At 40.1% G+C, this 27,998-nt stretch overlaps 6 protein-coding genes across 12 annotated transcripts; 3 read left to right on the forward strand and 3 right to left on the reverse strand.

Annotated features, from left to right (window-relative positions):
- Positions 1 to 1,816: 1,816 nt before the first annotated feature.
- On the reverse strand, positions 1,817 to 11,229 carry LOC105271911 (mediator of DNA damage checkpoint protein 1). The gene is made up of 4 exons (XM_011313730.1): positions 10,971 to 11,229; positions 10,781 to 10,885; positions 7,587 to 7,679; positions 1,817 to 6,921 (listed from the first exon to the last, which is right to left on the reverse strand). The coding sequence occupies exons 1-4, from the start codon at positions 11,049 to 11,051 to the stop codon at positions 2,437 to 2,439; spliced, it is 4,764 nt and encodes a 1,587-aa protein (XP_011312032.1). The 5' UTR covers positions 11,052 to 11,229; the 3' UTR covers positions 1,817 to 2,436.
- On the forward strand, positions 7,995 to 10,461 carry LOC105271909 (venom carboxylesterase-6). The gene is made up of 6 exons (XM_011313729.1): positions 7,995 to 8,227; positions 8,522 to 9,029; positions 9,114 to 9,292; positions 9,377 to 9,881; positions 9,971 to 10,097; positions 10,158 to 10,461. The coding sequence occupies exons 1-6, from the start codon at positions 8,000 to 8,002 to the stop codon at positions 10,339 to 10,341; spliced, it is 1,731 nt and encodes a 576-aa protein (XP_011312031.1). The 5' UTR covers positions 7,995 to 7,999; the 3' UTR covers positions 10,342 to 10,461.
- A 426-nt stretch (positions 11,230 to 11,655) lies between the features above and the next one.
- Positions 11,656 to 14,261, forward strand: Usp30 (ubiquitin specific protease 30). Its single transcript, XM_011313731.1, has 2 exons — positions 11,656 to 11,998; positions 12,140 to 14,261. The coding sequence occupies exons 1-2, from the start codon at positions 11,899 to 11,901 to the stop codon at positions 13,387 to 13,389; spliced, it is 1,350 nt and encodes a 449-aa protein (XP_011312033.1). The 5' UTR covers positions 11,656 to 11,898; the 3' UTR covers positions 13,390 to 14,261.
- A 37-nt stretch (positions 14,262 to 14,298) lies between these two features.
- On the reverse strand, positions 14,299 to 16,812 carry LOC105271913 (uncharacterized). Of its 2 annotated transcripts, none has more exons than XM_011313735.1 (6): positions 16,648 to 16,812; positions 16,017 to 16,197; positions 15,300 to 15,531; positions 15,034 to 15,176; positions 14,842 to 14,971; positions 14,299 to 14,666 (listed from the first exon to the last, which is right to left on the reverse strand). In XM_011313735.1, the coding sequence occupies exons 2-6, from the start codon at positions 16,194 to 16,196 to the stop codon at positions 14,317 to 14,319; spliced, it is 1,035 nt and encodes a 344-aa protein (XP_011312037.1). In that variant the 5' UTR covers position 16,197; positions 16,648 to 16,812; the 3' UTR covers positions 14,299 to 14,316. The 2 variants fall into 2 exon arrangements, with proteins under 2 accessions (XP_011312037.1, XP_011312034.1); XM_011313732.1 differs by having other exon boundaries at positions 16,017 to 16,240; positions 16,648 to 16,811.
- Positions 16,813 to 20,537: 3,725 nt separating this feature from the next.
- LOC105271914 (zinc finger HIT domain-containing protein 3) lies at positions 20,538 to 21,492 on the forward strand. The gene is made up of 2 exons (XM_011313736.1): positions 20,538 to 20,771; positions 21,045 to 21,492. The coding sequence occupies exons 1-2, from the start codon at positions 20,704 to 20,706 to the stop codon at positions 21,370 to 21,372; spliced, it is 396 nt and encodes a 131-aa protein (XP_011312038.1). The 5' UTR covers positions 20,538 to 20,703; the 3' UTR covers positions 21,373 to 21,492.
- Positions 21,493 to 21,553: 61 nt separating this feature from the next.
- Positions 21,554 to 26,703, reverse strand: LOC105271915 (beta-glucuronidase). 6 transcript variants are annotated; one of them, XM_011313740.1, is made up of 9 exons: positions 26,596 to 26,703; positions 26,415 to 26,476; positions 24,924 to 25,021; positions 24,122 to 24,300; positions 23,952 to 24,050; positions 23,507 to 23,683; positions 23,088 to 23,320; positions 22,526 to 23,012; positions 21,554 to 22,460 (listed from the first exon to the last, which is right to left on the reverse strand). In XM_011313740.1, exons 4-9 carry the CDS (start codon positions 24,296 to 24,298, stop codon positions 21,624 to 21,626), a joined length of 2,010 nt encoding a protein of 669 aa, XP_011312042.1. In that variant the 5' UTR covers positions 24,299 to 24,300; positions 24,924 to 25,021; positions 26,415 to 26,476; positions 26,596 to 26,703; the 3' UTR covers positions 21,554 to 21,623. The 6 variants fall into 6 exon arrangements, with proteins under 6 accessions (XP_011312042.1, XP_011312039.1, XP_011312040.1 ...); XM_011313737.1 differs by having other exon boundaries at positions 24,122 to 24,303; XM_011313738.1 differs by having other exon boundaries at positions 24,122 to 24,312.
- Positions 26,704 to 27,998: the final 1,295 nt, after the last annotated feature.

Raw genomic sequence — 27,998 nt, forward strand, 5'->3', positions numbered from 1 at the left:
AAAAAAAAACACCCCAGCATTGCGTGTAGCGCCCTCCCGCTCTTCGGGTGCAGTACTACGATGCAGCAGGGGTCACTCAAACCCCGAGAACTCCAAAATCTCTAGAATTCCCCCAAACCTCCCCCTACAACCCCCTAGAACCGCCCAGAACCGCATTCCTCTATCCCTTGAAATCCAGAATTTTCTCGAGTAAAAAATAGAGGGGAAAATCATTTGAAAATCGAAAAAAATCCATGTAATTTGCCTGAAATTTCCCTGAAATTCCCTAGGAATGACAGGCGCCGCGCGTGCGTAGTGAATGGAGAAAAGAAACTATAAAAGGGGTAGCGCAAGGCCAGGGTGCGCAGTACAAAAACAGAAACAACGGAATTAACAGCTCTTCGGAGGTAATTGTCTCGTTATTATTGAATCCATTGAATAGTGATAATGTCGGAGGTTTATGTTGATGAGTACGAACACTTCAATTACGATTACGACAAGCACATATTTACCGGACACGGGGGTAAACAGAGGAGCAAGAGAGAGGCAACAGAACATACAAATCATTTTGATCCAAATGGACATTCCAGAAAAATTGTTACCAAGTTAATGAATTCCGAGCACAACAAGAGGCACGTCGATAAGAGCAAGGCTTAGGAGTTTATTTCAAGGTGAGTGATAAGGGGTGGAGGGGGCTTAGAGGACAAAATGGCGGAGATATTGCGTCGTAGTTTCGAGATCTTTTGCATACCGCGGTTTTTGCATTTTTCGATTTCTCCTCTCTCGAGGGTCTCAGAGGAAAATTTCATCTGAACTTTTTCCAGAACGTCAATTATTCGATTTAAATGACCTTTCACTTTTTTCTGGCAAATTTGACATTCCCGAGAAAATCTGGAAGGAAGTGAAATCGAAAAAAAAATAAAAAGGCTTTCAGCGAAAAAAAAAATCAAAGACGAATGCCAAATGAATGTTTATAAATTTTGTTGCAGTTTCGTGATCATTTGTGTGTTCCCACGTCCTCGAGCACTTGTTATTCAGCATTGTCAGGGCCCTGAGGACACCGGACCAGCATTTATTCACGAGAATTTACCTCCATCCCATAAGCTACTGATATAAAAATCTTCTACCTTCATAGAAGAGAGTTTGAGCTCTCGTGGACAGAGGAATTCCTCTCGTCCCATCGATAATCCCAGATAAATATTAAAAATACCATTCAAAGAGTGAAATAATACTGTAGTGATAGTTACTCAAGGCTGATTTAGACAGTCAGAAATATTTCGCATTTTCTTTTTTTAGCTCTAGGCCATTATTCGTCATTTAATATCATTAATCATTTTTTTTTGTGAGTACTTATATGAATCTTTCTTTTTTATTTTGAAAATGTATTAAAATTATAAGTATTGAATAAAATGAATTTAAAATGATTTTTTTTTTCGACATTAATTTTATTTTCTCCCATTTTATTTACTCTGTCGTGGAAGTTGTGGGTTTTCGGTGGGTGGGAGAGGAAAAATGGAAAACATCTTACGGTTAATTGGATGTTGTCCTAGGTTCTCTATCTAATCCGGTTTTCTTGGCTTCAGGCTTCTAAACTTGCAGTGGAGAAAATAAACAACAAACAAGAGGAAAGATGAAGAGTAAGAAAATTTTCTGCTCAAGGTATTCGGAAATATTTCTCAATCCCCGAGAGATATCAAAATTTTGTTGAGACCTTTTTTGTAGATCTCATTTCACTCTACAAAAAAGGTACCGATGAAAATTTTTATATCTCCCTTCAATTCACAGATATTCGGGAATTTAATCAACGAAAACAGGTAAAACGAAATAATTCCTAAAATTATACAAAAATTATTTATTATATTACATATTACACGACAATTCCCCCGAATCTTAAACCTAAATATGTAATTATATTATAAACCTACGCTATCTGTAAAATCATCTCTTTCTCTTGGAATTCTTCCTAACAAAAAAACACATACGCAATAAATAATTGTTACACATCACCCGTGTTTTGGCTGCATCGTAATAAAGAAAGACACTTTTTTCTCCCTGCCAGTTATCCCTCACTTAATATTTCACATATTTAACGGACAACTTCAGAAAATAATTCAAAGAAAAAATACTATATCGCGAAATTCCCATTACTATTTACTCAGGAGTGGATTTGAGTCTTTTAAAATGGTCCCAGCACCTTTTTTATTAGGTAATTCCCCCCCCCCCCCATCGCTCTTTTAAATTAAAACCTTCAATTTCGATGACTATTCTACTCGATTGTAATTAACCATCAGTAATTAATTATCCATTTAGTTTGAAATCGATTGAAGAATCTTTTATCAATTTCACGATTGATAAAAATCGGATTAATGAGTCATTTCAATTGTTAATCCAATAAATAATAAATTCAATAAATATAAATGGCCACTTTGAGCTCTGAATGATTGAGTCCATAAATTTTTAAACATGAAGAGCGAATTCCTCGTAATCCAGCTGTTGTCTGAGAATTCCGGAGAGTAAAAATTCAATGTGTACGACATAAACCTTGATATCTTGAATTTTGGCAATCATTTTTTTGACCCTGGAGAGGTCATCGGGAGAAGTAACAATGACAGATTGATCAGGCCAAACACTAGGTGCCCTGACCATCGGTTTACCCCCAGCCATTTGAACAATAATCTTCAACTCTGGAAGACTGGGTCCACTTAATTTCGATGTGAGAACAATAGTCTTCCCCTGGAGTAATTGACTTTCTCTAGCACGTGCCAAACTGTTTCCAAGGTTGAATTTGAATTTTGCCTCAGCCTCTGGATCGTGAAGAATATATTTTTCATAATTGAGAAATTTTTTAGACTTGACTGACACTTGTAACCAGACGATTGAGACAATGGGAATTCCCCTGGAGACAGCGCAGAGGAATTTAACTGTCCTTCGGACTTTATCGGTGACGAGAATTGTTGCTTTACGGGGATCAGTGGTTACAGTTCCCCCAAGGGACTCTACAAGCTCTCTGTCCTCGTCGTCGTGCTCCTTGATGCCAGTGAATAGGACACACGGACATTTGAATTCATTTGACATGCCATTCATGGCAACATTTTTCGACCTCGTATTCCTCGAGGGAGAGCTCTCCACGACTTCCCGGTTACGTTTATCCTCTCCTTTTTCGTTTTCCGTGTCTTTCTCCTTCTTCACGATTTTTTTCCTCGCGAGATCCTTCTCGTGTCCTTCTTTTCTCTCACGCTCTCTGTTTTTTCCCTCAGGTACTCTCGTTTTCACTGGAGAGTCCTGTCCTGTCCTCGCTTTCTTTACCAAATCTGGAATTTTCGGCTTCAAATGTGTTTCCAACGGCACGTGGATCTTCGAGATCCTCGAGACATTCAAAGGTGTTCTCCCCCTTCCAAGGCTCTCAGGAAATCCCTTGTGGAAACCTGAAACTGCCTCATCCTCGGAGGACATGCTCTCCAATGCCTGCCTCTGACGTTTCCTCCTCTTCAAATTTGTAAAATGATTTTCCTGGGAGTCGATTTCATCGCCCGGAGGTGCCAATATTTTTTTTTTTTCCAGATCCTTTGATTTCAGGGTTTTCCCTACATTTCCACGGGTTTGTGGAATTTTCCGTGATTTTTCCTGGAGGTCTTTAGGTGTTCCTGGGGGTGAGTCCGAGGAATTCAGGATGTCCTCCACCTCCTGGGTCATCAGAAATCCTCCAGGATCGACTACCCTCTCCTCACCTCCACCAAACATACTGTCCAGATCTCTGGAGATTGGGTTATCGAGGCTTTCCCCTGTTTTTTTGTGACTCTGGAGGGATTTGTCGTAGGAGATGCTCCTGGACTCGTCGAACGCACTGTCCTTCGTATCGCCATCATTCCTGGATCTCAAGGACAGGTTGAACTTTCGTTTTCTGCCTGGAGTTGAAGCAAAAGGTGTTGACGAGTGCATCGGAGAATTTTCTTTGGGAATTCCCAGGTTTTGGGGGATTTTTCGAGGGGTCCGCCCTGTGGAAGAGTCTGGGGATCGCTCTGGACCCTCTGGTACTTCTGGAGGAATGGGCTCAGACTTCCTGGGGGTTTTATAGGCATTCCGAGTCTTTCGGGTGCTCTGACGATTTTTTGGAGATTCTGGAGGAGTTCTAGCAGGACAGGATTTTTTATCAGGTCCGTCCGAATTCTCGGAGTCCGATAACGAAGGTATCGATTTCTCGGCTGCCATTTTCATTTTTTTGGGAGTCGAATTGGTTTTTTTGAGAGGATTCTCCAGCGTCTGGGGATTTCTAGTCGTTCTCTGACGCTTAGTGACTCTCGAGGAGGAGGAAATCGTTTCAGCATGACCTTTAAGCTCGGGGGAATCCGAGGAGGAGATCTGTTGGCTCCTCAATTTGACATTCATATTGACTCCTGAATCTCCGAAACTTTTATGATTTTTTTGTCGATTATTTTGACGTTTTATGGCTTGAACATCGATGATCTGCGTGGGATCACTGTCATTCAGCAATGCCATCCTCTTCTTGCTATTCTCCTCGTCCTCAAATGGCCATTTCCTGGATGAAGGGTCATCAGGGAGTGGCTGAGACTGAGTTTTATCAAAATTGAGGATTTGCGTCGGTCCAAGATCATCGAAATCATCTGGACGTGCGTTGGATGGACCTGGGGCACTTCTCGAGCTTATCTGAGTTGGCTCCAAGTCATCGTCAAAATCAAGCATTCGTGGTGTTTTACGACCTGATATCCCTGGATGATTCATCTTCTGAGTTGGCTCAAGGTCATCAAAATCAAAGGCTGCATTTTTTGTCGTGAATTTCCTGTCGATTTTCTGAGTTGGCATCGAATCCTCGGTCGTGTGATCAAAGTCGTGATGATTTCCAGGCGTTTTGGAAGGGCCTGAACATGATTCCAGATTACTTGTGATGTTTTTCTGTGGACGTCTCAAGGATTTTGATTGCACGATGACCTGAGTTGGGGCACTATACGGATCATAATCGTCATCATCATCGGCATATATATCGCGGGACGTTTCGGCTTTTTTTAGCATCTTGAGGACTTCCGGGGGCAGGTTAGAATCGTCGACATCATTTCTCGATGATTTGGATTTATTTGGAATTTTTGATGGGTCCTCATAGTCTGTGTCGCTGTCCGATGATATTCTAATGACTCCAGATGATTTCGGGGAGGTTTCTCTGATGATTTCAGAGCTTGAGTGTCCGTTGATGACTTTGGAAGACTTGGGATCATTTTCTGGAGGACTTTTTGATGATTTTTGAGATGACTTCGATGATTTCGAAGACTCCCTCCGATCATTTCCGCATTTCGAGGAATCTGAAGATACCGAAATTGTTCTGTTGGCTTGACCAACGGATTTTGGTGATTTTGGGGATTCGGAAGACAATTTTCGTTTGTCTGGAGATTTTTTTCGGAATGATTTCGAAGGTAATGGGTCCGCTTCGAAGTCTGTGTCATCATCGCTGGACGCGGGAATTACTTTTAGAGAATCAGACATTTTGGAAACTGTAACCTCTTCCTCGAAGTCCGTTTCCTCATCGGAGTGATTTAGTACTGATTTCAGTGACGTTGAATTATTCGTCGATGATTTAGAATTTTTTAAATCGCTCTTAGATGATTTGATAACCTTTACTGATTTATCTAAATCATTGAAATCAGTCTCGTCCCCAGAATCTTCTAAAATCCTTTCAACTTCTGACACCAATGATGTGAAATCATTTCCTGATGACTGCGATTTCTGGGAATTATTCTTCGATACATCGCTGTGATTCCCCAGTGTGAGTAAATCATCCTCAAAGTCAGTCTCCACGTCATCATCATCACCTGCTGACTTGCCATCACTTTTCGATGATTTATCGTTAATTGCTGGAAAATTTTCGGGAACATCCACGACTCGCTGATTCCCTCCACCCATCGCCATTTTCCTCCGACGATTTTCATGCGATTTCGAGTCATCAAAAATGCTGCCATGATGAGCGAAATCAATTATCATTTGCTCCGAGTCAGCGACAAGATCCGGGGATGAGCTCTGACTCCTGAAAACGTCCTCTTTACGTCGTCTGGAATTTTCTAAAAATTCCAGATTAGACTGAGTTTGAAGATCATGAATATCCTGAAGATTATCATCGTCGGCCCCCCAAATATCAGCATTCAAACTCTGCACATCTCTCTCGTGTGGCGATAGACTCTTACCTCGAGATTTTCCAGGCTCTTCAGTCTTCTGGGTTTTCAATGATTGAATATGATCATCAAGATTGACTTTCTGAGTCTGAAAATCATGAATCATTGATGAATGATTCGAATGATCCTTACTGGGGCCTTCAGAGGTGGACGCCTGAGTCTCGAGGGTTTGGATATTGGAAGGATGTTGAGGAAGACTTCTCGATGGTTCCGGATGATCAGATGATTTTTTATGATTCCCTCGGGAAGGGCTTTTGGAAGGCCCAGGGAGACCGTCACCTTCTGCGTCATCTCCAACAGCCAAACACTGGGTATTAACTTCCTGAATATTTCTCCGATCATCTTTCGCCGACTGTGAGCTGTTCGCTGATCTCGATGCATCCATGTCGTGGAGATCCGAGTCACTCGTTCTGTCGTGTTGCTGGGTCGATTGTTGTGTCTCAAGATTTTGAATGTCATCACCAGAGTTCACTTGTGTCTCCAGAGGATCATCTCCAGGTGTCAAGGGATTCATCATGGGGATTTTTCTCCTGTTAGGCACGGCTGGACGACGGAACCTCGCGTCATCCTGAGATCGTGCCGTTGCTTCAATCACGGAATCCTCCTGGGATTCATCGAGCCCCGGACTAAGTCCTGGTTCCGGGGTCGCTGGGACCGGGATTCGCTCATCCTCAGGCCTTTTCAGGAAGAATCTAGCTTCGACGTTCCCAAATTTCAGGGAAGCCCCGTCCTGAACCATGTAGAATCTCCAGGGTGTGAGGACTGCCTGGGAAATGCAAATTTTCCATTACCCAGGTGTAAAGTCGATCTTTAAGGGTGGAAAAGTTGGCATTTCGGTACGTATCGCAAAAAATATAATACTGACACGAAAAAGAAAATATCCAGTTCTCAATTTATAAAAAAATATTCGATAATCGAATGATTTTTCATCGCAGTTGCGAAAAACTGACTTTTCTCAACGGACCTATAAAATCGATTTTTCCTCACACGTGAAAATATCAGTTAATGACACAATTTCTATTAGTCAATGAATTTTTGGCATTGAATTTTCAAAATTGTACGCCATGTGTGAGATTTTCACGTTTCGGCTGTTGGACCCGTACGAAAAAGTGAATTTTTCGCACGACGATTGAAAAACTGACGATTTTTTGAAATCACTGATTTGTGTTTCGAAAACATGAGTAGGTCAGGAGCGAGAAATTTTTGTAGATAATAACCAGAGAAATCTAACACAAAAATAAAAAAAACAGATAACCCATTTTACCCCGTTACATCTGTAAAAATCATAAAGAAAATGCGACAGAAAAATTCTCGAGTCCAGAATTTTCCATCGGAAATTTCCCTGGCTATTTGCAGTCCCTCCAAAATTCTGAGGCTCAACAAGAAAAATAATACTTCCACGTAAAAACAATAAACAAATTATTTACTTACATCATCAAGACGCGTTTTGTTGGACGATTTAAGATCGGAAATGAATACACTTTTTCCATTTGCTTCGATCTCCGCGTGAAATTTCGATACCATCTGAAAATAAAATAATCGTGAGTAATTGCACATTAAATTTTTGTAACGAAAACAAATAATAAATGATGAGTGAAGTGGATGCGGGTTCAAAAGTTCTAGCGATACCAGCCGGATATTTTTTTCAACCGGGGGTCATGTCACCAGACCGATTGCCGTTTCTCGATTAAAAAAAAAAACCAAACCGAATAAGAAATATTATGTAAAAATTTACTAATCATATCCCTGCAGAACTCTAACTCTTTTTGGTGATGATTATTCCATTATCACGGTACATGGGTCCAGATGGGGGAGTGAATGGTATAAATGTCGATGGAAATTGAATGGAAGGTATGAGTCGAATTGTAACCATGAAGTTGTTGGTGTTGCTGTGTTTGGTGCCATTGGCACTTGCCACCCTCGATAAGGACAAGACACCGGATGGTCCCAGGGTGATTACACCCTTGGGAGGTGTCCGTGGGTTCTACAAGTACTCGCAGAATGGCCGGAAGTTCATGGCCTTCGAGGGAATTCCATACGCACAGCCTCCAGTTGGTGAACTGCGATTCAGGGTAATTGTCATGGTTTAATTACCGAAATAGCGAGCAGATAAGGAGTTAAAAGTGACGGTAATCGATAGCCGGGAAAATTTCCTATCGAAAGCACTCATTTTGAGCCCGTTTATTCCATTTGATTTTTTTCATGTGGAAATAATTGGAATGAGTGTTTCGGATAGGAAATTTTTCTGGCTATCGATTGGAATTTTTTTCAACACTCTATCTCCTCGTTTTCACCCTGAAGAATCTGTTAATCACTCTGAGCTCATCAGAATTTCGGAAAAATCATGGAAAAATAATTATTTCCAGCCACCACAAAAGGTGATCCCGTGGATTGGCGACATCGTGGCCCTGAAGACAGGTTCCCCCTGCCTTCAGTACCAGCACACACCTTTGAACCAGAAGGAGAGGATTGTGGGTTCCGAGGACTGTCTCTACCTGAACATCTACAAACCCCTAACGGAGAAAAGCAAACCCCTTCCCGTTATCATATGGATCCACGGTGGTGCCTTCCAGTGGCACATGGAGGCACGCGACGGTGAATTCACCAAACCCGACTACATAATGGACCGTGATGTGATCCTGGTGACGTTCAGTTACCGTGTAGGCCCCCTCGGTTTCCTGTCCACCGGCGATGACCTGATCTCCGGTAACATGGGTCTCAAGGATCAGAACATGGTTCTCCACTGGGTCAAGGACAACATCAAGGGATTCGGTGGTGATCCTGATGAGATCACACTCTTCGGTTTGAGCGCCGGTGGTGTATCCGTTCACTATCAATATCTGACACCTCTGACCAAGCCTGGTCTATTCAAACGTAAGTCCAGAAACGAAAATATTATGAACACGAGAAGAGACAGGGGACAATAATCGAAATTGGAATCGTTCTTTTTGATGGCAGGTGGACTTTCCTTCAGTGGTAATGCCCTTAACCCATGGGCCATCACCGAGAACGCCCCGGAGAAGGCCAAGAAATTAGCGAGCATCGTTGGATGCCCAACTGGGGACACCACGGAGATGGTCAAGTGTCTGAAGACCCGTCCAGCCCGTCAAATCGCACGTACCGACATGGACTTCATGGTAAGTTTGAATGGGATTTATTTATATAAATAAACAATGAGGGAATCGGAAGAATGGGGAACGTAAAAATTATTGATTCCCCAGGTCCTCGAGTTCAACCCAATGACGCCCTTCGGACCAGTGGTGGAGAAAAAAACCGCAGAGTCTCCCTTCATCACGAAGATCCCCCACGAGATAATCATGAAGGGAGAAGCTCTGGACGTTCCCTGGATCACCGGAGTAGTCCCTGAAGAGGGTCTCTACCCAGGCGCGGACTTCTGTGCAAATCCAGTGCTTCTGAGGGAATTGGACGCCAGATGGGACGAGCTAGCCCCCCACATCCTTGACTTCAACTACACAATTCCCTTGAACAAGCAGATGGACGTCGCCAGGAAGCTCAGGAAGCACTACATCGGCGATGGGCCCATTGACAAAAGGACTGCCATGGACCTCGTCCACATGGTTGGAGACCGACTTTACGTGGTGGGTGGTGTCAAAGCTATCAAGTTGATGGCCAAGTACAACAAGAGTCCCATGAGGTACTACTACTTCACCTACCACGGAGCTGACAGTCTGTCCTACGCCATGACCCTGACCCAGGAAGACTGGGGTGGGTGTTTTTTTTATTGCTTTTTATTGCTGCCAAATACTCGCAATTTGAGAAAAAAAAGAAATTGATAACTCCTGGGGATTTTTTAGGTGTAGCCCATGGTGACGATCCTTACTACGTCGTTGGATCGCCCTTCATGGACCCCACGACCACTGAAGAGGATCGTGCCATGCAGAGAGAACTCCTCGACATGTGGACGACGTACGCAATCAAGGGGTAAGTCTTGGGAGAATTTTTGAATTTCTTGAAGTGATTTTTTTTGGTTATCCTGAGCAGAAAACCTGAGGTATCACTGGAATGGACACCCATAGACCCCTCCAAGGAGGAGCTTGTGTACTTACACATCAAGGGCCCAGGACAATACGAAATGGAAGCCGACAGTAATTTTGGCCAGATCAAGCTGTGGGAGAGCATTGATTTCGACGAGGGCAAAGTGGGTGGCAAAAAGGTCGAGTTGTAATTCGATAATTCATCGTTTTTATGGTTTTATTGTGTACCAATGACTGTTATTGTTGTAATTTTCACGAGATTTAATAATTATTGAATAAATGATTGAATAAATAAAATAATTTTAACATGAGTTGAGAAGTGATATCTCCATACCATGTGAAACCTCATAAATAATGATTAACTGATGGATAATTTAATTTAATAATTTTTTTCGCGCACGATAAAATACCCAGGAAATTATCGCGAGATATTTTCTATCTGAATTTCATTAACTTGAATTGGGTGAATTTGAAAATAAATAATTAATGAAATTGATAACAGGGTATTACTGAGGGTAATTAATAGAATCTTCCCACTCATTACGGAATATTGAAATTTTTTCGAATGAAAAATGCAAGAGTCGTTGGAGAAAAAAAATAAAAATTCTTCCGAATAAAAACATGACTTACAATATCTTCTAAAAATATCTGGTGGGCCGGATGTCTCCCAATTTTGGTGATGCCACTGAGGATGGGATATTTAACATCTCCAATCTCCAAGGTCCCAACCTGGATCTAAAAAACAAATGAAAACAGTGAAAAAGGTTAATTTTCCCTGATCAGAAAGGATTGATAATTTTTATCCTGTCAAAATGATTACCTGCGTCTTCGCCTCGGTCTGAGTCAGCGAGGGCTCGTTGAGATGATCTTGCTCTATGATTTGGGTGCACTGAAGATCCATTCTGCCAAAAATGTTGATTTTCCCGTTACCGATGTAACGGGAAAATCAACCAATAAAATCTCCAAATCCCTCTCAATCAGTCTTCAACAATATTTCTTCACTAAAACCACCTCCTCACACCGTTTTATCGAATCTGCTTTGATCTCTCGTGGATCCACTAGTGCTCTCAGTATCTATCAACGAAAATGGCGCCGGAAAATCGGAAAAGGCGGGAACCGGAAGGCGACTTGTGACGCCATCTTTAACTCTCGAAAAATCTCGGAAATTTTTAATTTGAATTATTTATGAAAAAATCTATTTTTTTCCTCGCATTCAAAATATTACAATTAGAATACAATCATTAATACAAAAAAATAATAATTCACAATTAAAAATAATTTCTACGAACAAGGGGATGAATAAATATGAATTATTATTCCTCATTACTATCCCCTCAAAAATTTTTTAGAATTAAATAATCGTAATTATAATGTTGTTATTATTGTAGTGTTAATAATTATATTATTCATTCGATATTGTTCACTCCTCAGTGAAGCACTGGAATTTTATATTAAATTTTGAATGGCAATCGATTTCCCGCCTTTTCAAAAATCATTTTGCGTTATCTACGCCTTTGCCTCTGTCTCAATCTGTTAACACTAATCCTAACCAATAATAAAAACAAAAGCGATAAAAATCGCACGTTCATAAAGACAAGAATTAATAAATAAAACAGGCATTCGATAATTTTTCGGGTGACAAATGTAACCGGTGGCTTAGGGATATCAGGAGATAACTCCCAAGGCCTCGTGACTCGTGACATTTTCCCATTCAAAATCGAGGGAATTGTTTTTTAAAAAATTAAGAGATGGACGTGGAGAGGCTTGCAGTTTTTGCTGGAATAGGTTTTGCCCTTGGTGTTGGTGCATTTGTCCTCTGGGGTCCCACCCCGAGACCCAGGCGAAGAGGTGAGGCCCCAAAAATTCTCTCTCCATTTTTTTTTTTCATTCTTTCAAATGAATCCCTCGCAATTTTCAATTTGATAATTCAGTGAGATAATCAGTGAAATGCAGCTATCGATTTATGATTTGGTGTTATTTTTTTTTCAGGGCAAGTCGCTGGCATAACGAACCTGGGGTTCACTTGCTTCCTGAATTCCCTGTTGCAGGCCCTGGGGGCTTGTCCGGTTTTTCTCAAATGGTTGAATGAGAGAGCAGTTAAGAGTAAAGACACGAGCTTCACCAGCAATCTAGCTCTCGTTCTCGACAGGGTGAATGGTTTCACCGACGATTTATATGGTAATGTCACCCCGATTGAGGTGATCACCTCCTTGGGGCCACTCTGGAGCTTCGAGCCGGGGTATCAGGATGCCCACGACTTGTTCCACGTGATGCTGATGGCTCTCCAGAATGAGACACAAACACCCACTAGGAAATTCTGCCTCTCCGACGCCCTCCCCTCGCCCCCAGGTTCACCCCAGGACGCATTAACCCTGCGGAGTGTCTCCTGCAACGATCTCCCCCAGGAGGAGCCGTCGAGGCTACTGTCATCCTCTCAGAACATGACGTCCTCAACTCGCTCCATTCCATCCTCGAAGCCAGGAGTCATCCTTGCTCGTTCCTCAGAGGTTCTCACGAGATATCTGACCGATGAGTCATCCCCGAGGATTCCAGAGAGGGCCTGGAGATCCCTCTGTGCTCTGCCCCAGGTGACACCCCTGGGTAACGAGAATCATCCGTTCTCTGGATTTCTGACAAGCCAATTAAAATGCACGAGATGCCAATGGCGTTCACCAGTTCGTTACGACAAACTCGAGACAGTGTCTCTCCCCCTGCCACCTGGGGACACCCTCTGGAGACGACACACCCTCGGTGAATTATTCGCTCGTCTTGTGACGAGTGAAGTGATAAATAACGTCGAGTGCGATGGATGTGGCACGAGATCTCCAGCCCTGAAGACCCTCACCATGGGTAAATTACCGAGATGTCTGTGCATTCACATTCTCAGGACCACCTGGGGCACAGGTGCACCAGTCAAGAGGGACGATGTCGTTATTTTTCCAGAGGTTTTTGTTCTCGATCCGTTCACCTTCAACGAGGCTAAGAAGAGGAATGGACAGGCCACATTACCTGTCATGGGCATCAACTCTGGGGCCCAGGGAAAGCACAAGTACAGACTCAGGGCTGTTATCGAGCACAGGGGAAGGGTTGACACTGGACATTTCGTTTGTTATCGCAGGGGAAATTGGAATAATCAGTGGATTTATACGTCTGATAATGTCGTGGAGAAGACGTCCTTGACTGATGTACTGTGTGCCAATCCTTATTTGATGTTTTATGAGAGGATTGATGGGGTCTAGCAAATATTTCGAGGATCGATTATCGACGCTCTCGGGAATGATAACCGATTTTTTGGAGGAACCAGAAGAGCTGGAGAAAATATTCAGTGAAGACTTCGGGTACTTCAGCGCGTTTCGGAGATTTATGGGTGAATGGGAATTGAAAGTTTGTTATTATTCCAGTTTTTGGGATTTTTGGACTTCAGTTAGAGATTGATGTCTAGGATTGGCTCGGGATTTGGACGGATTTTAATTGGAGGTGTGTAGAGATTTAATTCAATCCTCGAGATGTTAAGGAAAATGATTTTGGTGGACTACCCTTTAGGGACGAATTTTTCTTTCATGACCTCGGGAAATATCTCGACGAGTCGATGGTCCTCCGTCACCGTTCACTTAATTTATCCCTTATTATTATTAGAAACCCAACAAATGGCAATTGAGAATTTTTGAGAGACTGAAAAATAATCACTAGAGCTTAAACAATACCCCCTTGTTCCTATCCAGATAATTAATATATCTATGGAATATTTAGAAATCAAACTGTCGATTATTTCGATTTTGATTTCGATTGATTAAAAAATGCCAATTATTTGGAGTCCTAAGACTGTTGGGTAAGTTTCTTAATTTTTCACGTGCCATATGGGATTGGAGGAGTCATTCGCAGTGCCTAAGTATTTTCTTATTCATCTAGAAATTTATCCACAAATTTATAATTCTCTAGAAAATATTTTATTTCAACTTTTATATAAATGAATTTTTCTCAGTTGTTCTCTAGATATATTTTTTCTACATTGAGTTGATATTTCAGGGGGTAGAATAATCATAAGGTAGAAGTAGTGTTCATTAGAGGGAATAAAAATAATTATTACAAAAATAAAGGAGTGAGGAGTAAATATGAGTCTCGGAATTCATGAAATCTCTTGTTCTCGTCCCGAATTCTTTTTTTTTTCAGTAATAACGAACTGTTGTAATTGCTGTCTTCATTTCCTCAATGTCGTAATTGTTCTTTGAGTACTCGGTGAATCCCAGAATTCCGAAGGATTTAAATCTGTCGAGCCACTGGGGATTGGATTTTGCTGTGAGAAATCCTTTTTTTATCTGATCTCCAGTTGTTTGCGGGAGTTTTCCGTTCAGCATGATCTGGTACGGGGGCAGGGGGCCCAGACTGTCCAGAATCAGAAGGGCGTGAACACCTGGGAGGTTGTCTCGGTGACAATTTACCACTGGAGCCTCCAGGACTCCGACCTCCGTCTGCTTTCCTGCGACCATCTGGAGAGCTGCCACTTGGGTCTCGCAATCTTCAAGGATTGTTGTATGAATATTTCATGTACCGTGGAATCGACACGAAAATGCCAGAGAACTTTTTTGTGGATAATTCAATGCACCAGGTAAAAGTCCTTTGGCATTTTTTTCTGGAGTCAACACCCTCGGAGGTATATGCGAAATAACTGATGGGTGGAGTGTTTTTATTACCTAAAGTGTTCCCGAAGAATGAAGGATTCTCTCCCTTGGACTTGAGGTAATTGAACAGCAATCCCACACCTCCGATCTTCGTGTGCCTCCCTGGGAGGGCCACCTTGTACCCACGAAGGTCAGTGATATCCTGGGGAGAAATCCATTGATTATTTTTTTTTAATACGCATTCCCTGGAGATTATTAAATTACTTCGATGTGCTCTGCGATGTCCTGGGCCACGACGATATCAGCGTAAACTCCAGGATCATTTTTTATGTTCAGCCGATGCTCGAAGACGAGGCCAATCGGCAGGAGATTCCCATCCTTCCACTCCTGACTCGCCGGCAAAAAAGCTAGAAGAAATATTGTTGTGGATTTTTTAACAGTGAGAGGAGGAGATAAATGGCGATGGAAATTCTTATAAATTGGTGGATTCGTTGGAGTTTTATAAAGTTTGACGGGGGAAGGGTGGGTACCTATGTCGACGATGCCGGTGGCCACCGGACGATTCACCCTGGACTCGTGAATCAAAACAACTGGAGTTTGAGTGGAGAATTCAATGATCTCTGCAACAATCTCGAAAAGTTCGATGGGAAGTGAAGGCACCAGGTGAGTCGCCAGGACCAGGGGCTTCAGGGTATACGATTGCTCCTGAAGAAGATTTTGACGGACCTTGTGAGGCACCGGAACCTTCGCAGGTAGTGACTTCTAAAAATTTATTAAAACCAATTTATTTTTATTCATTTATCGCGAGAACAGTCGGACTAGGGGGAAATTCATAAAATAATTTTTTGTAGGTTTTTCAATTTTCGAGAATAAAGGTCTCTTAGTGTTTTCTCCTAGAGTCAATCGTTACGGAGATTAATCGATAATAAATAAAGTAAAAATTCATTCCTTCTCAATTAATTTGCAATTATTATGAATATCGTTGCGCAAAACCCAGTATTAACTAATTAATTCAGCACCAGGAGATCAACAGAGAATAATTTGCAATGAATTTTCCCATTAATCAACTTGTTGTTAAAATCATAATGCAAAAAATGTCAATTTTTTTACTTCCAATCGATTCTTCTTCATTTTTCAAGTAAAAAAAAATTATTTTCCTTTGTAAATCGACTCATTACAATCCATAAATAATCGTAAAAAAATAGAATTGCTATTATTATTATTATTTGATGAGAGGGAGAACGCACAGCGACAGGAAGAATAATTGGAATTTTCTTGACACGTGCTGGTGGTACACCAGGAGCAACAGTTGTCCCCTTGACAGCATCACCAGTGGATTTTTCACATCTCTTGTCTCCCAAGGTCACACTCTCCTTCACCTTGACCTCCTTCTCGACCGGTTCAACACTCCCAGAGACAGACGTCATTCTGCACAAATGGCGGAAAACCGGTGAACGCAGGGGAATAATAACTACGAAAAATAGAACATCCCGTGTTTTATAATCGCGAGAATTTCTCAATGCTGACTGCCCGTTATGTAGTCACCGAACATTCAATCCCTGGAATTTATACCGGTATGCTAATCACTGGGGATTAGCGGAAATTTTGAAATGATGTGTGAAAATTTTCCGAGGAGTTTCAAATTTTTCATCAGCTCCATTGACTCATATTTTTCATTTTTTATTTCATTTGATTCATTCAAATTCTGTTTTCGTGTTGCAAATATAAATTAATTGTTGAGAAAATGGAAAAAATGATTGTAACAAAGTAATTGAATTTTTCTGAGTGATTTCTCTTCTGAAATATTCGATTATCGATGAGAATTTGATGAATTTAATTGGAAATTCAGTAATAGTCATGAGTATAAATGGTATTTACCTCTTGAATCGATGGAACTCGACGAGAGACTGATCTCCTCGTCTCCGGGATCAACGAAAATTCTTTTATTTGTATTTATCTTTCATCCAATGACCGCGTGACGGGTGCGTGCCGTCGCAAATTCCACTGATTTAATTGCAAATTATTGGATTGAAAATTGGACGCCCCGTGACATACGACCTTTGCAAACGGACGAAAGTCCCACCGACCTGGGGCCGACACACGGCCGGTGAAGACATCATCCGGGTGCATCGATCGTTTTTTTCTTTTCCACTTTTGCCAGGTCTAATTGTTTATTCCCCAGAGATTAATTCACAGCTCGACGTCTGGAGATAATTCCATATCACGCATGTTTTTATAAACAATAAATGTTGCATAATTAGAAACTTGCGTCAATTTTCAATTCCCATGAGACGTCTTTTTTTTTTTCATTCACAAAAATAATCGACCGATTTTCAAAAAATCGTGGACCCACATAAATTGAAGATTTGAATTCTTCACTTCTTCCATTTTTCATATTCAAACCAATTATATTAATTAGAATGATTGCTTTAAGTATTATTGAAGAGTTTTTAAAAAGCAAAATCAATCGAAAATAAAAAATCGATCCCCAGAGAAAATCGACAGATTTTTCTCAAGGAAATTTCTGGTTTTTGGGATTTTCCGAGGCGAACGGTTAATGATTTTTTTTTTCTAAGAAAAGAAAATAGTTAATGAGGAGATGGTCTTACGTAACCGAAGGTGTTTCTGAGAAAACGAGGAAATACCCGTGGATAATTCCATGGAAATCTAATGTGCTATGTCTGAACGATTACATTGATCTCCACATTATCCCCCCCCGAAAGTGCAGAGAGATGAAAAAATCATTGAAATAAAAAAATCCTGGAAAAACCGCAATTCAGTGATTTCCGGGTGCGGGGAGTGCGGGGAATCCCCGGTTCTCCGCGCCTCGTTTTATGAATTCCAAATAAAAATTCAAAACGACTCATTCGAAATTTATTACACTGGTTCCAACGAATTTAATGGAACTCAAACAGTTTTTTGTCACTCGTCCGCACACACGTCACGTATTCCTGGAGGTGATGATTTATTCTCGTCGATGAATGGATAATTCTCTGAAATGATTTTTCAAACACATGATCGTCACAGAATGACACTTCACAGTTAATCAACACAAAAAAAACCAAAAACGTAATTAAAGATTTCGAAATATAAGTAATTAGGTGATGAATTATTTAAAAAGTCATTGATGACTTGAAAAATCATCGGAAAACTCCCCATCGAAATTCGGTCCCAGTTTTTTCGATATTACGAGAGATCCGATGGAGTTATCGAAATCATCATGAGAACCATTTTTGTGTAAAAAAATATAAATTACAAAAAAGGTCTCATAAATAATATCGCTATCTCCCCCACATTCCGAGTAATTCCCAAAAAAAGGGATTCACCAGAAATTCAAAAATCGTCCAATCGGGTTTTCGTTTTTTCGATATATCGTGAGATCCACTGGAGATATCGAAATCATCATATAAAGCGTTTTCGTTGAAAAAAATCCGATGTACAAAAAAGTCGGTATAAAAAAATTCGCTATCTCCATTATTTAGGGAGAAAAATGGAGGAGTTGAGGGGCGCAGCGATTGCCTCTTGAATTTTTCACTGACAAATCCATTTTTTCGCAACCGGAAGTGAAAAATTGGGTCACTGTCGCGGCAAAAAATTAAACGGAGATTGTGAATAAATAGAGGTGAATTTTTTGAGGTGCATTCACGACAAGAGACCCGTAGGAACTGATGGGTCGGGGGCCCGTTGAAGAAATTCCAGGCTCTTTCCTCCTACCGACGTCTCCTCTCGCCTCACCCCAACACTCGTCATCGTCATCATCATCCCAATGATGACGTCATACATAATCAAACGAGTTTTTGCTGAATAAGAGAATTAAAAATACCAACGAAGTATTATCTCCACTGAATCATTCGATTGACTCATCCCATCAAAATCATCGGTTCCCATTTGTTTAATCAATTTTTATTATTTTCCAATGCCAAAAATCGCGAGTCCGATAATTAAATCTATCGAGGTGATAATGCTGCGATAATTATCCAATATTTGTCGCACAGGTGGAAAGTCCAAAGGCGAATTTTTTTATCCTTTTTTATGAATTATTATCGGATTTTTGTGGAATTCACGAGTTCCAGATTTGATTAATTAATTTGAAATTCATTCATTGGCATAATTGACCATTTAATTTTAGAATCTAATTACTGGTGGATTGGAAAAAGAAAAAAAACGGAAATTAATTCTGGGAGCTGGGAAATTTATTCACAAGCCGAAAATTCCGTCAATTTTCTCAGTCTGAAAATGGTTTCCCCGAGTTCCCCGATAATTAGCTAATTAATCACCAATTAATTCGGGTAATTAGCGGCCAATTAGGGAGCGGGGGAATTCGAGACGTCAGAGGAATTCACAGTAAATTGAAGAAAAAAAGGGAAAAATAATGTGAGGTATAAGTAAAGCGTGTGTTCGCCGAGTAGCGGTTGGTATCCACTCGTGCCAAGGTCATTGATTCCTCCAGCAGTTCCGGCTCGGTTTCTGGGCCAGGTTAACCGTCTTCAGGCAACTCACTACCTCGGTTACCACACTCAAATTCCAAACCTTATATCTTCTTATTTATTTATCTCCACTGTCGGATTTTTCCCCGATTTTTCTCGTCATTTTCCGCTCTTTATCTTCCATTTTTAACTTCCATTTTTTCCCTTAATTTCTCTTCATTTTCTCCCCATTCTTAATATTCATCTGGTTTTCCTCATTTTTTCAAAAATTAAATTTTTCCACTCGGTTATCCCGAGTTTCCGAGGCCGGAAAATTGGGCTAGATGTAATTATCGGAAAAAGTGAATTTACAATTTGTTGGCGGTATCCGATTCGCTCAGTTGTGTTCCCCGAGGCGTGATAATTCACGAGCTAGCGGAACTTCAAATTAACGAGGAGAAAAAAATAAAAGCATTAATTTTAACCCTTTTAAATAATTTATCTGATTATTCTATCGCGTCAGAATTTTCAAAAACGGAAGAAGAAATGGGGAATTAAAAAAAAATTACTTCAAATAAAGAGAAATCAATTGCAATTTTTCCAATTGCAATTGCACATTGATTAATCGTAATAATTATCAAATATCAAATGAATATCAAATTAATTGAAAAGTTGAAAAATTGAAAAAATTATTTTTCCATCAAATTATTTTTCCAATTTCTGGCGAATAAATGGATAAATTCGATTTTATGCGGATTATTATTTTGTTTTTTAATTGAAAGGAAGAAGTAATTAGAATTTTTTTTTGGGGGAAGGCATTGCAAGCAGGTGACGAGGATGCAGTGGCATCCGGGGCATGCGGATCGGAATGCCCGGTTACGGGTTTTCCGGGAATGATGCGACGTGTGTCCAATTCGAATTTCAAACCGGTGATTTCACATTTTTTCGGATTAAACAATTATTTTTTCCCCTTTTAAATCCTTCGCCCTCAAAAAAAATTCACAACTCCAAAATCAAAGTTTATTTTCAATCAATAAACAATTGTACGAATTACCAGAATTTTTTTTACAAATTAATTGAAGCAATTCATTTAAATTCGATTAATTAAATTTCCCAACTCTTCCAAAATTATTTACACACCATTTTTCACCTTTTAATTCACCAAAAAAATTCAGGTGCAATTGTTTATAATTTTTTTCCAATTTTCGGGACATGGATTAATTTTTTATTTCATAAAAACCCATAATTCATTAAAAACGAGGAATTATTTATCAATTCATTAATTATTCCCTCATTCCCCCCACATAAAAATCGAATTGCAATATGCCTGTCGCACTCTATTGGTTTGAATTTCAGCGCCATGTGAAGCGCTACGACCACAGAGGCTTGACTAAATGGGCTCTTTCAATTCTTTCGGCGCCCGAAGGGAAAAAATACGATAGAAAATACATTATTTCGCCTCAGACACTCCATGTCAACGTCCAATAACTCAGAATCATAGAATATCGATTAATTATCGAACCTGGAAATGAGGAATTGCTGCATTTGCAGTGCAGAAAGTGCAGCCTACAAATGTCCGACGTGCAGACAACTCTAGTGCGTAAACAAACATTCATTGCTTCCTGGAATAATCATTTCCTCTCTCAAAAATCACTCGAATTTTTATTATCAACCTCCATCACTGAATGATCATCGATTTTCAAAAGAATTTCAATCGACAACAATTCAAAATAAATTCATAACCTAAAAACTCACGAAATGATGAATAAATTATTTTTTTTCTATATCCCACAAAAAAAATCTCAGTAAAAAATATATTAATTAAAAAAACCGAAGTAATTTTTTTTATTATTTTGTTTCTTTTTGCAGCTGTTCATCGGCTTGTTGCAGATCCCACAAATCATCACCCTGTTCTCCCCCAGAAGCACCAGAAGCTCGTGGAGATGACGCAAAACCCCCCAGAGGATATGACTTTCCAACAGAAGACACTGTCCCCCCACAAAAACTCGAGCAATTGCGTGATAATGAAGATGTGAAGGAGTCCCTGAAGAATCCCCACGTGAGAGACATTGTCCGGGCAATTCTGAACGACTCGGACCCCACGAAAGCCATTGCTCTAGCCATGACTGAACCCATCTTCGTTGAACTCGCTGACGCATGTCTCAAGGTCGTAGAACCTCAGGAAAGCCCCACGTGACGAGACAAAAATTCTTGATTATCCAATTATTGTTCAGATATTAAAGATTTTTCATCAATAAGAAAGAGAAATCGATGAAGTGAAATTATTTCCTTTAAACTCTTCATTTTATATTTTTTCTTTTTGGGTGAACGAATCGCCAAGGAGATAATCATCCAGATTAATCCCAGAAAAACCATAATTATACTAAAAATCTTTTATTACTATAAAAATACAAGACAATTCCCTTACAATTGAATAAAAACCAGTTTTTAAAATTCATCACGGGGTAGAAAGCTAGCAGCATAAATCTCCAGATCTCCAGGTAGTTGAGCTCCATCGAGCTCGACCCCGAGAGCATGATATCTCTTCCTGACAAGATGTGCAGCCATTTTGGGTTGCCTACACCTGGTGAAGATGCCCTTCTTGTTCCCACCGACTCTGGTGTAGGTTTGAGCAGTCCTGAAGTCAGCAAAATTCCAGATAAATTCTCCAACAAACCAGCCAGCCTCCCTGAGCCTGTCAAAAGCCTGAAAATGCCTGGAGAGTACAGCAGCCTGATACTCCTCACTCCAGATGTAGTCTGGCAGCTCATGAAGTCCTGGCTGAGTATCAGCCCCATATTCACTCATCAGCACTGGCTTGTTGTATTTTTTGTGCCAACTCTGGGCCTCTGACACCACCCTGTCAACTATCATGTCAAGTCTTCCAGGATTGGCGTACCAGGAGTTGTACCTGTTGAAGCTGATGATGTCCAGGTACTGGGCTGCCCTGTCCTGGGTGTACGATGTGGATAGGGCAATCGTTATGGGACGGGTTGGATCCGTTGTTTTTGTGTGGAGTGCAACCTGCTTGAAGTAGGTGTCGGCACCTGGGAGAGATGTCCTGGGCTCGTTTGAGATACTCCACATCAGGACTGAGGGACGATTTTTGTCTCGACGAATCAACTCTGATATCGAGGTCTTGTGACGTTTCAGCAACTCCGGGGAGAAATTCTCTGTGTCCACTGCTGGACACTCGTCGATCACCAGGAAGCCCTCGCGGTCTGCCATGTCCATCACTTCGTCGCTGTACGGGTAGTGACTCGTTCTGTACGCATTCGCGCCGATCTGTTGCGATTAAAATGAAAATTCAAAAAATGGAAAAAAAAATTCTAAACCGAGGGAGCACTCACCCATTTTAATAATTCGTAGTCCCTCGTCATGGTCACGAGGTCGAGACCTCTTCCTCTGATGATTGAGTCCTCGTGACGACCGAATCCTCGGAGGTAGACCGGTCTGTCGTTGATGAGGAGTGTTTTGTTGGTCCATTTTATTGTTCTTATGCCAATTGGGAGGCGGTATATGTCTCGAATCGTCGAGTTTGGGACTGTGAGAATTATCTCCAGGGTGTAGAGATAACCTGGGGTGTCACTCATGCTTCGCGGCCACCAGAGATTGGCGTCAGGAATTTTTAGGGTACCGGTAAAACCTGGTATGTCCCCTTCGGCGACTAGAGTTGAATTTTCCTCGCGGAGAGAAACTGAACACTCGGGGACCTCTCCGTCAAGATTGCCGGCTGCTTCTATTGAGTATTTTATTATTCCTGTATCGCCCGAGATCGAGGTCTTTATCGTTATGTCCGATATGTAAACCCGGGGCTTCGTCGATAACAGGACTGGCCTGAAAATCCATTTTTTCGTACACCAAAATTTTTATCATTTTCGAAATGAACTTTTGGGAAATTTGTGCAATCACCTGTGGATTCCTGCATAATTGAAAAAATCAAAACTGTAAGATTGCACCCAGGCGGTTCCATTATCAGCTGGAACTGGATTCACACGACCTTGGGGGATGCTTGTTTGTAGTAAGCTGTTATCAACGGCAACAGTTATTCGATTTTTTCCACCGAACACGAGGAAAGAATTGATTTCTGCCTCGAAGGGCAGATGTCCTATTTCGTGGTTGGTCACTATCTCTCCATTAATCCACTATTTAAAAAATAAACCAAGTTATTCGTTCTGAAAATTCCAAAGAATTTTGCAATTGGAAATTCAAATGTCCGTGAAAAATCGTTATTGATGTAATCTCAATGAATTTCAATTCTGTCCATAAAATTTCAATTTGTAGCTGTCCCTGGAATAAGTGGAATTATGATTTTTTGCAGAATGATTTACCACTTGGGCGAGATAATTCACAGATCCAAATCTGACGAAAACTCGTTGTTCAGCCCACGAGAGTGGGACGAAGAAGCTTCGTTCATACCAGACTGGTCCAACGTGATCTCGTAGAGCTTTCGAGGTCGTTATGTCGTTATATGAGGACGGCACAGGCATCTGCATGACTGGAATTGACTATTTCGAGAAAAAAAAACACAAAAAAAGACCAATCATTGACAAAAAAAAGTCAATCTCAATTCGATTTGCATTATCTCGTGTACAAATGACGCCAGAAAAAAGTGTAATAAGACTTTTTTATAGCTCATGAAATTCTCCACAAAAAATGTTTTATCATAATTTCTCGTAGGACCATTCCCCACCGAGATAAGCCACTCCAATTCCTTCGGAAAAATTTTTCGGGTATTTAAAAAAATGAGTAATTATGGTAATTAATGATTTTTACCCTTGACAGATTATCCTGGTACCACTGATCCCGGATTCCCTTCGCTGAATCACCAGGTGGTGAAACAGCGAAGTCCCAGAGGCCATCCAGTGACCTCACCTGCAGGAATAATCGTTAATTAAATTTAATTAGGGGCAAAGAAGCGCCTCGAGTTGTGGAAATATTTTTACTTCTCTGGATTCGCTCTCCCGGGGATACAGCATCCCCGGGAGGGGAAGAGGCACTGATTCCTCAGAGGGCACTTCCGGTACCTCAATTAGAGCATCTGTCACCGGATTGTCAGTCTCTGCTGTCACCAGGACAACCAGAACCCACAATTCCAATATCCCTCTCAACATTTTCCCCATGTCTGCTACGAGAACTCAAAAAAAAATTGGTAATTCCATCAAAATTCAATTCATTAATTTTTTTTTCATTCTTTATCCATCGAATTAAAAATCTTTAATTGTTAATTAATTATCTGACAGTGAATTTTTTAATATTCAAAATATTTTCTAGTGAAATTAATTTTTTTTCCAATCGGAAATCGAAATAAAATGAAAATAAATTATTGTTCAATTTTTAATTACGGGCGAAGGAATATTATTGTTGGTTTACATGTGTCAACAATATCTGAAAAATAATTATTGACACCGAGTGCCCGTCTGTAATAATATGAGGTAACACTCAAGTTTTTTGCAATTAATTCGAGAACTCTGACCCAATAATTATTATTTTCTCGGAATTTATATCAGCAGTAATTTTGCGATGAAAATTTTTTAAATAAATTAATCACGACAATAAATCGTTACCTTTCCAAATAAAAACGACTGAATTATTTAAATAATTGAAATAATCAATTACTATTATTCAAATGAATGATAAAACCAATTATGATTACGAACTATTAATTAATTTAACAGGTGGACGTTGAGAGATAATTAATTAAAAATCATTTAAGACTAATAAATTATTAAAATAATTATTGATTACCTTGAGAGACACCTCGTTAATGATTATTGATTGACATTGAGGCCTCGACTGTCTCATCGATCAGAGTTACAGGTTTTATATCGAAAACAATTGCGCCACTGGATCAAATATTCGATAAAGTTTATCAAACAATGAGAAAAACACAAGTGGATAAACAAGGGAAATACCTGGGAGAAGGTGCAATGATCTGTGGAAGGTCTCGGGAGTTGGAAGAAGACTAAACGAGACTAGGGACAAAGGGAAAGGTGAGGATGAAAGACGGTGGGAATTGATATTCACCTTGAATTTTTGCCAACCGAAAAGATTAGATTAGATTTGCATTTCTCGACATCAAATGGCAAAAAAAAAAACGTGTAATCATTTTTTTATATCATTGAGTATTCATGCCGAGTGATAGGCCGTTCAGTCGCAATTATCTCGATAACTAATTACTTTTGAGGAAAATGTTTCCAACACTTTTTGTAGATTTGGGAATTATCTGCAATAAAGTTCATTTACCGATTTTTGTGTTTCTCATAGGATCGGAGATATTCGGCGAAAACTGGAGCTGAAGTTTTTTCATCGATCGGTTTCGACTCGACGATCAGTCGACGCAGTTTTTGCGAAATATTTCGGGAGTGAGAGGAGGTAGGAAAAATTTCGTTGATTACTATTTTCTAGCTCTTGAGATTTTGCACAAAAAAGGTCAAATGGAGTATTTTGTGGGTTTAATTGTGGCGGAGATGAGGTCATTTTTTTGAGGTTTATTGTTTGCAATTATTTGTTAGGCATTGTTGGAATAATGTGAGGCTAATTGTAATGTTAGACGGAATTACAGAGACGTTCTAGCAGGGCAAGCACTGGATTTAAAAAATTGGCAACCGTCCAAGACTCGAATTATCCGCGAAAGACAGAAAAACTTGAAATTTCGCGACAGCAATTTCCGACTGAAATTCACTCATCTCAGCTAAAATTACAGCCTCTACCCTCTAATCCCACGATAAACCACAATTGTACGCAATTTCGAGTAAACAAGTCTGTCATCATCTTCTAAATTATAAAACCAAAAGCAAGAAAACCTCAAATCTTCATTTTCCCCCTCTCTCTTGTCTCCCCATCTCGTTAGTCATGAAATTATCTCTCCAACGACTGAATTCACCGAGAAACATTATAAAACTTTTCTCTCCAAAAAATCCAGTTCTAAAAATAACGTCCAACAAGTTTTCCCCGAAAACCGCAAAATCCCGCGATAATCTCCCTGAAAACGCAAAAATAGTACAGCAATAATCCAAAAACTCCAGCCCATTGTTGCCTCCCAAACGACCAGTCGAATAAAAAAACGTCAAAGGACTTTTCCTTGCAAAATTTCCTCCCCTAAAATAAAGGTCCTATGACCCTCCCCACTAAACCCACCCCCTCCGAAGATAATCGCGTAATTAAAAAAACTGAAAAAAAGTTTCACAAAAAAATGCATCAACTCCCACGACTTCCTTTGATAAAAAAAAAACTCACAGTCATAAAATAAACTAGAGCTATCCCTCAGTCACGTTCCATCCATTTCCCTGAAGTTTTGCCTGCAATCAGAAGTGAAAAGGTACATTAGCAACTACTGTGAGGCAAAATACAAATAGATTTACAACTCTGGGGTGTATTTGTGTTTAAATAGGGGTAAGACTGATTGATGTTAACGTACGTGTTGTAACCAACCCCCTTTGAACAATTTTGTTGTGAATGGTGCTGTGATGTTGCCTCATCGAGGCACTTTGTACGACTAGATGAGCATTCGGGATGGAGGAGAGTAGATGTATTACCTATTTCAATCTCTCAGTACCGGTCCTTCCTCGTGTACACTAGTGCGTACAAGTGTATTTATGAACAACTCCTGTTTCCCACAACTCAACTCAATCTACACCCAAAAAAAAAATTGTTTATCCCATCGAATTTGTAAATAAAAAAATATTCTCTTCAAATAAAAATTTTTTCTTCATCAAGAAAAAATTTCCGCTCTTCATGCTGAATAAATTTGAATTGAAGTTTTAGTTGAAATTTCGGGAAATGGCGAAATATTGAATAAGACCTTTTTTGCGGGGCTTGCGGTTTTCTACAAAAAATTTATTTCGAGTTTTTCGGTAGGACTTGTAGATTCGGAGATAATCGGGGATAATTGCACGAGATTTTGATAAAAATTGAGTTGTCAATGTTTTTTTCAATCGATACTTTCTCTTGTCAATTGAATGACAATTTTCCCAAGGATGTCATGCACCAATGGATCCCATTGTCAAGCTATTTGGTATTCTATGGGAGGAAAGGTGCATTAGGTGAATCAGGGGTTCATTTGAGGATTCACGGTTCGTCTGTCATCAATGAATTTGCGAAACTAGATGTGAAATTGCTTTTGCTGAATGGATCCTGCATTAAAAAAAAACAAAATAAAATAATTCTCGTAACGCTCGAGAGGTCAATATGCATTCCTTATTTATTCCTCAAATAATAAAACGGAATGAAAGAAAAATCTCGTTTCTTGCGATTGAAAGAGAATTTTTTATCTCTTAATTGCAAAAAATACACATTTTTCTATTCATGAAGCGTTTGAAATTCTCATGAATAACTCTACTTTTCCGTAAAGTGGCGCCAGATCGTGAATAATCCGCATTCATTCATTCACATCAACTGCAAAGGAAGTGCTCTGCAATTTACGGAATCACCACCGAAGAGCCAAAACGATTTACTCCACTTTCTCCTCAGTATCTCGGAATCCGTCGGAGCTAGTGCAATTACTGTGGGGACTTTTTTGTAGATCTCATTATGCTGTACAAAAAAGGTCCTTTTGAATTTTCGCTATGACCCCCAGCTTCTGAGATATTCTCTGAGAAAAAAGAATCAATTCCGCTCAATTTTCCTCTTTAATGACGAGATTTTCAAAATTTTTCTTTTTCATATCTCGAAATCTAGAACAGATAGCGGAATTATTGTGGGGAACTTTTTGTAGGTCTCTGAGGGCTCTAGAGAAAAGGTCCAGAGGAAAATTGTGCTAGCTCTCAGAGATTCCGAGATATTGAGGGAAAAAAAATGCGGAAATGAAAATTTCAATGTTTT

This window comes from Fopius arisanus, unplaced genomic scaffold (assembly GCF_000806365.1).
Source record: "Fopius arisanus strain USDA-PBARC FA_bdor unplaced genomic scaffold, ASM80636v1 scaffold00127, whole genome shotgun sequence".
NCBI lineage: Eukaryota > Metazoa > Arthropoda > Insecta > Hymenoptera > Braconidae > Fopius > Fopius arisanus.

Coding starts and splice junctions, on each gene's coding strand:
- LOC105271914 (XM_011313736.1), top strand. CDS start 20,704: ATGAGGAATTGCTGCATTTGCAGTGCAGAAAGTGCAGCCTACAAATGT. Junction 20,772..21,044: donor CCGACGTGCAGACAACTCTA/GTGCGTAAACAA, acceptor TTCTTTTTGCAG/CTGTTCATCGGCTTGTTGCA.
- LOC105271913 (XM_011313735.1), bottom strand. CDS start 16,196: ATGACGTCTGTCTCTGGGAGTGTTGAACCGGTCGAGAAGGAGGTCAAG. Junction 15,532..16,016: donor CAATTATTCTTCCTGTCGCT/GTGCGTTCTCCC, acceptor ATAAATTTTTAG/AAGTCACTACCTGCGAAGGT. Junction 14,972..15,033: donor ACATCGCAGAGCACATCGAA/GTAATTTAATAA, acceptor ATTTCTCCCCAG/GATATCACTGACCTTCGTGG.
- LOC105271915 (XM_011313742.1), bottom strand. CDS start 24,298: ATGGGGAAAATGTTGAGAGGGATATTGGAATTGTGGGTTCTGGTTGTC. Junction 24,051..24,121: donor GGGAGAGCGAATCCAGAGAA/GTAAAAATATTT, acceptor TTATTCCTGCAG/GTGAGGTCACTGGATGGCCT. Junction 23,321..23,506: donor TGAATTATCTCGCCCAAGTG/GTAAATCATTCT, acceptor TTTTTTAAATAG/TGGATTAATGGAGAGATAGT.
- Usp30 (XM_011313731.1), top strand. CDS start 11,899: ATGGACGTGGAGAGGCTTGCAGTTTTTGCTGGAATAGGTTTTGCCCTT. Junction 11,999..12,139: donor CCCGAGACCCAGGCGAAGAG/GTGAGGCCCCAA, acceptor TTTTTTTTTCAG/GGCAAGTCGCTGGCATAACG.
- LOC105271909 (XM_011313729.1), top strand. CDS start 8,000: ATGGAAGGTATGAGTCGAATTGTAACCATGAAGTTGTTGGTGTTGCTG. Junction 9,030..9,113: donor CAAGCCTGGTCTATTCAAAC/GTAAGTCCAGAA, acceptor TTTTGATGGCAG/GTGGACTTTCCTTCAGTGGT. Junction 9,882..9,970: donor CCTGACCCAGGAAGACTGGG/GTGGGTGTTTTT, acceptor GGGATTTTTTAG/GTGTAGCCCATGGTGACGAT.
- LOC105271911 (XM_011313730.1), bottom strand. CDS start 11,051: ATGGATCTTCAGTGCACCCAAATCATAGAGCAAGATCATCTCAACGAG. Junction 10,886..10,970: donor AGACCGAGGCGAAGACGCAG/GTAATCATTTTG, acceptor TTTGTTTTTTAG/ATCCAGGTTGGGACCTTGGA. Junction 6,922..7,586: donor ACAAAACGCGTCTTGATGAT/GTAAGTAAATAA, acceptor TGCATTTCCCAG/GCAGTCCTCACACCCTGGAG.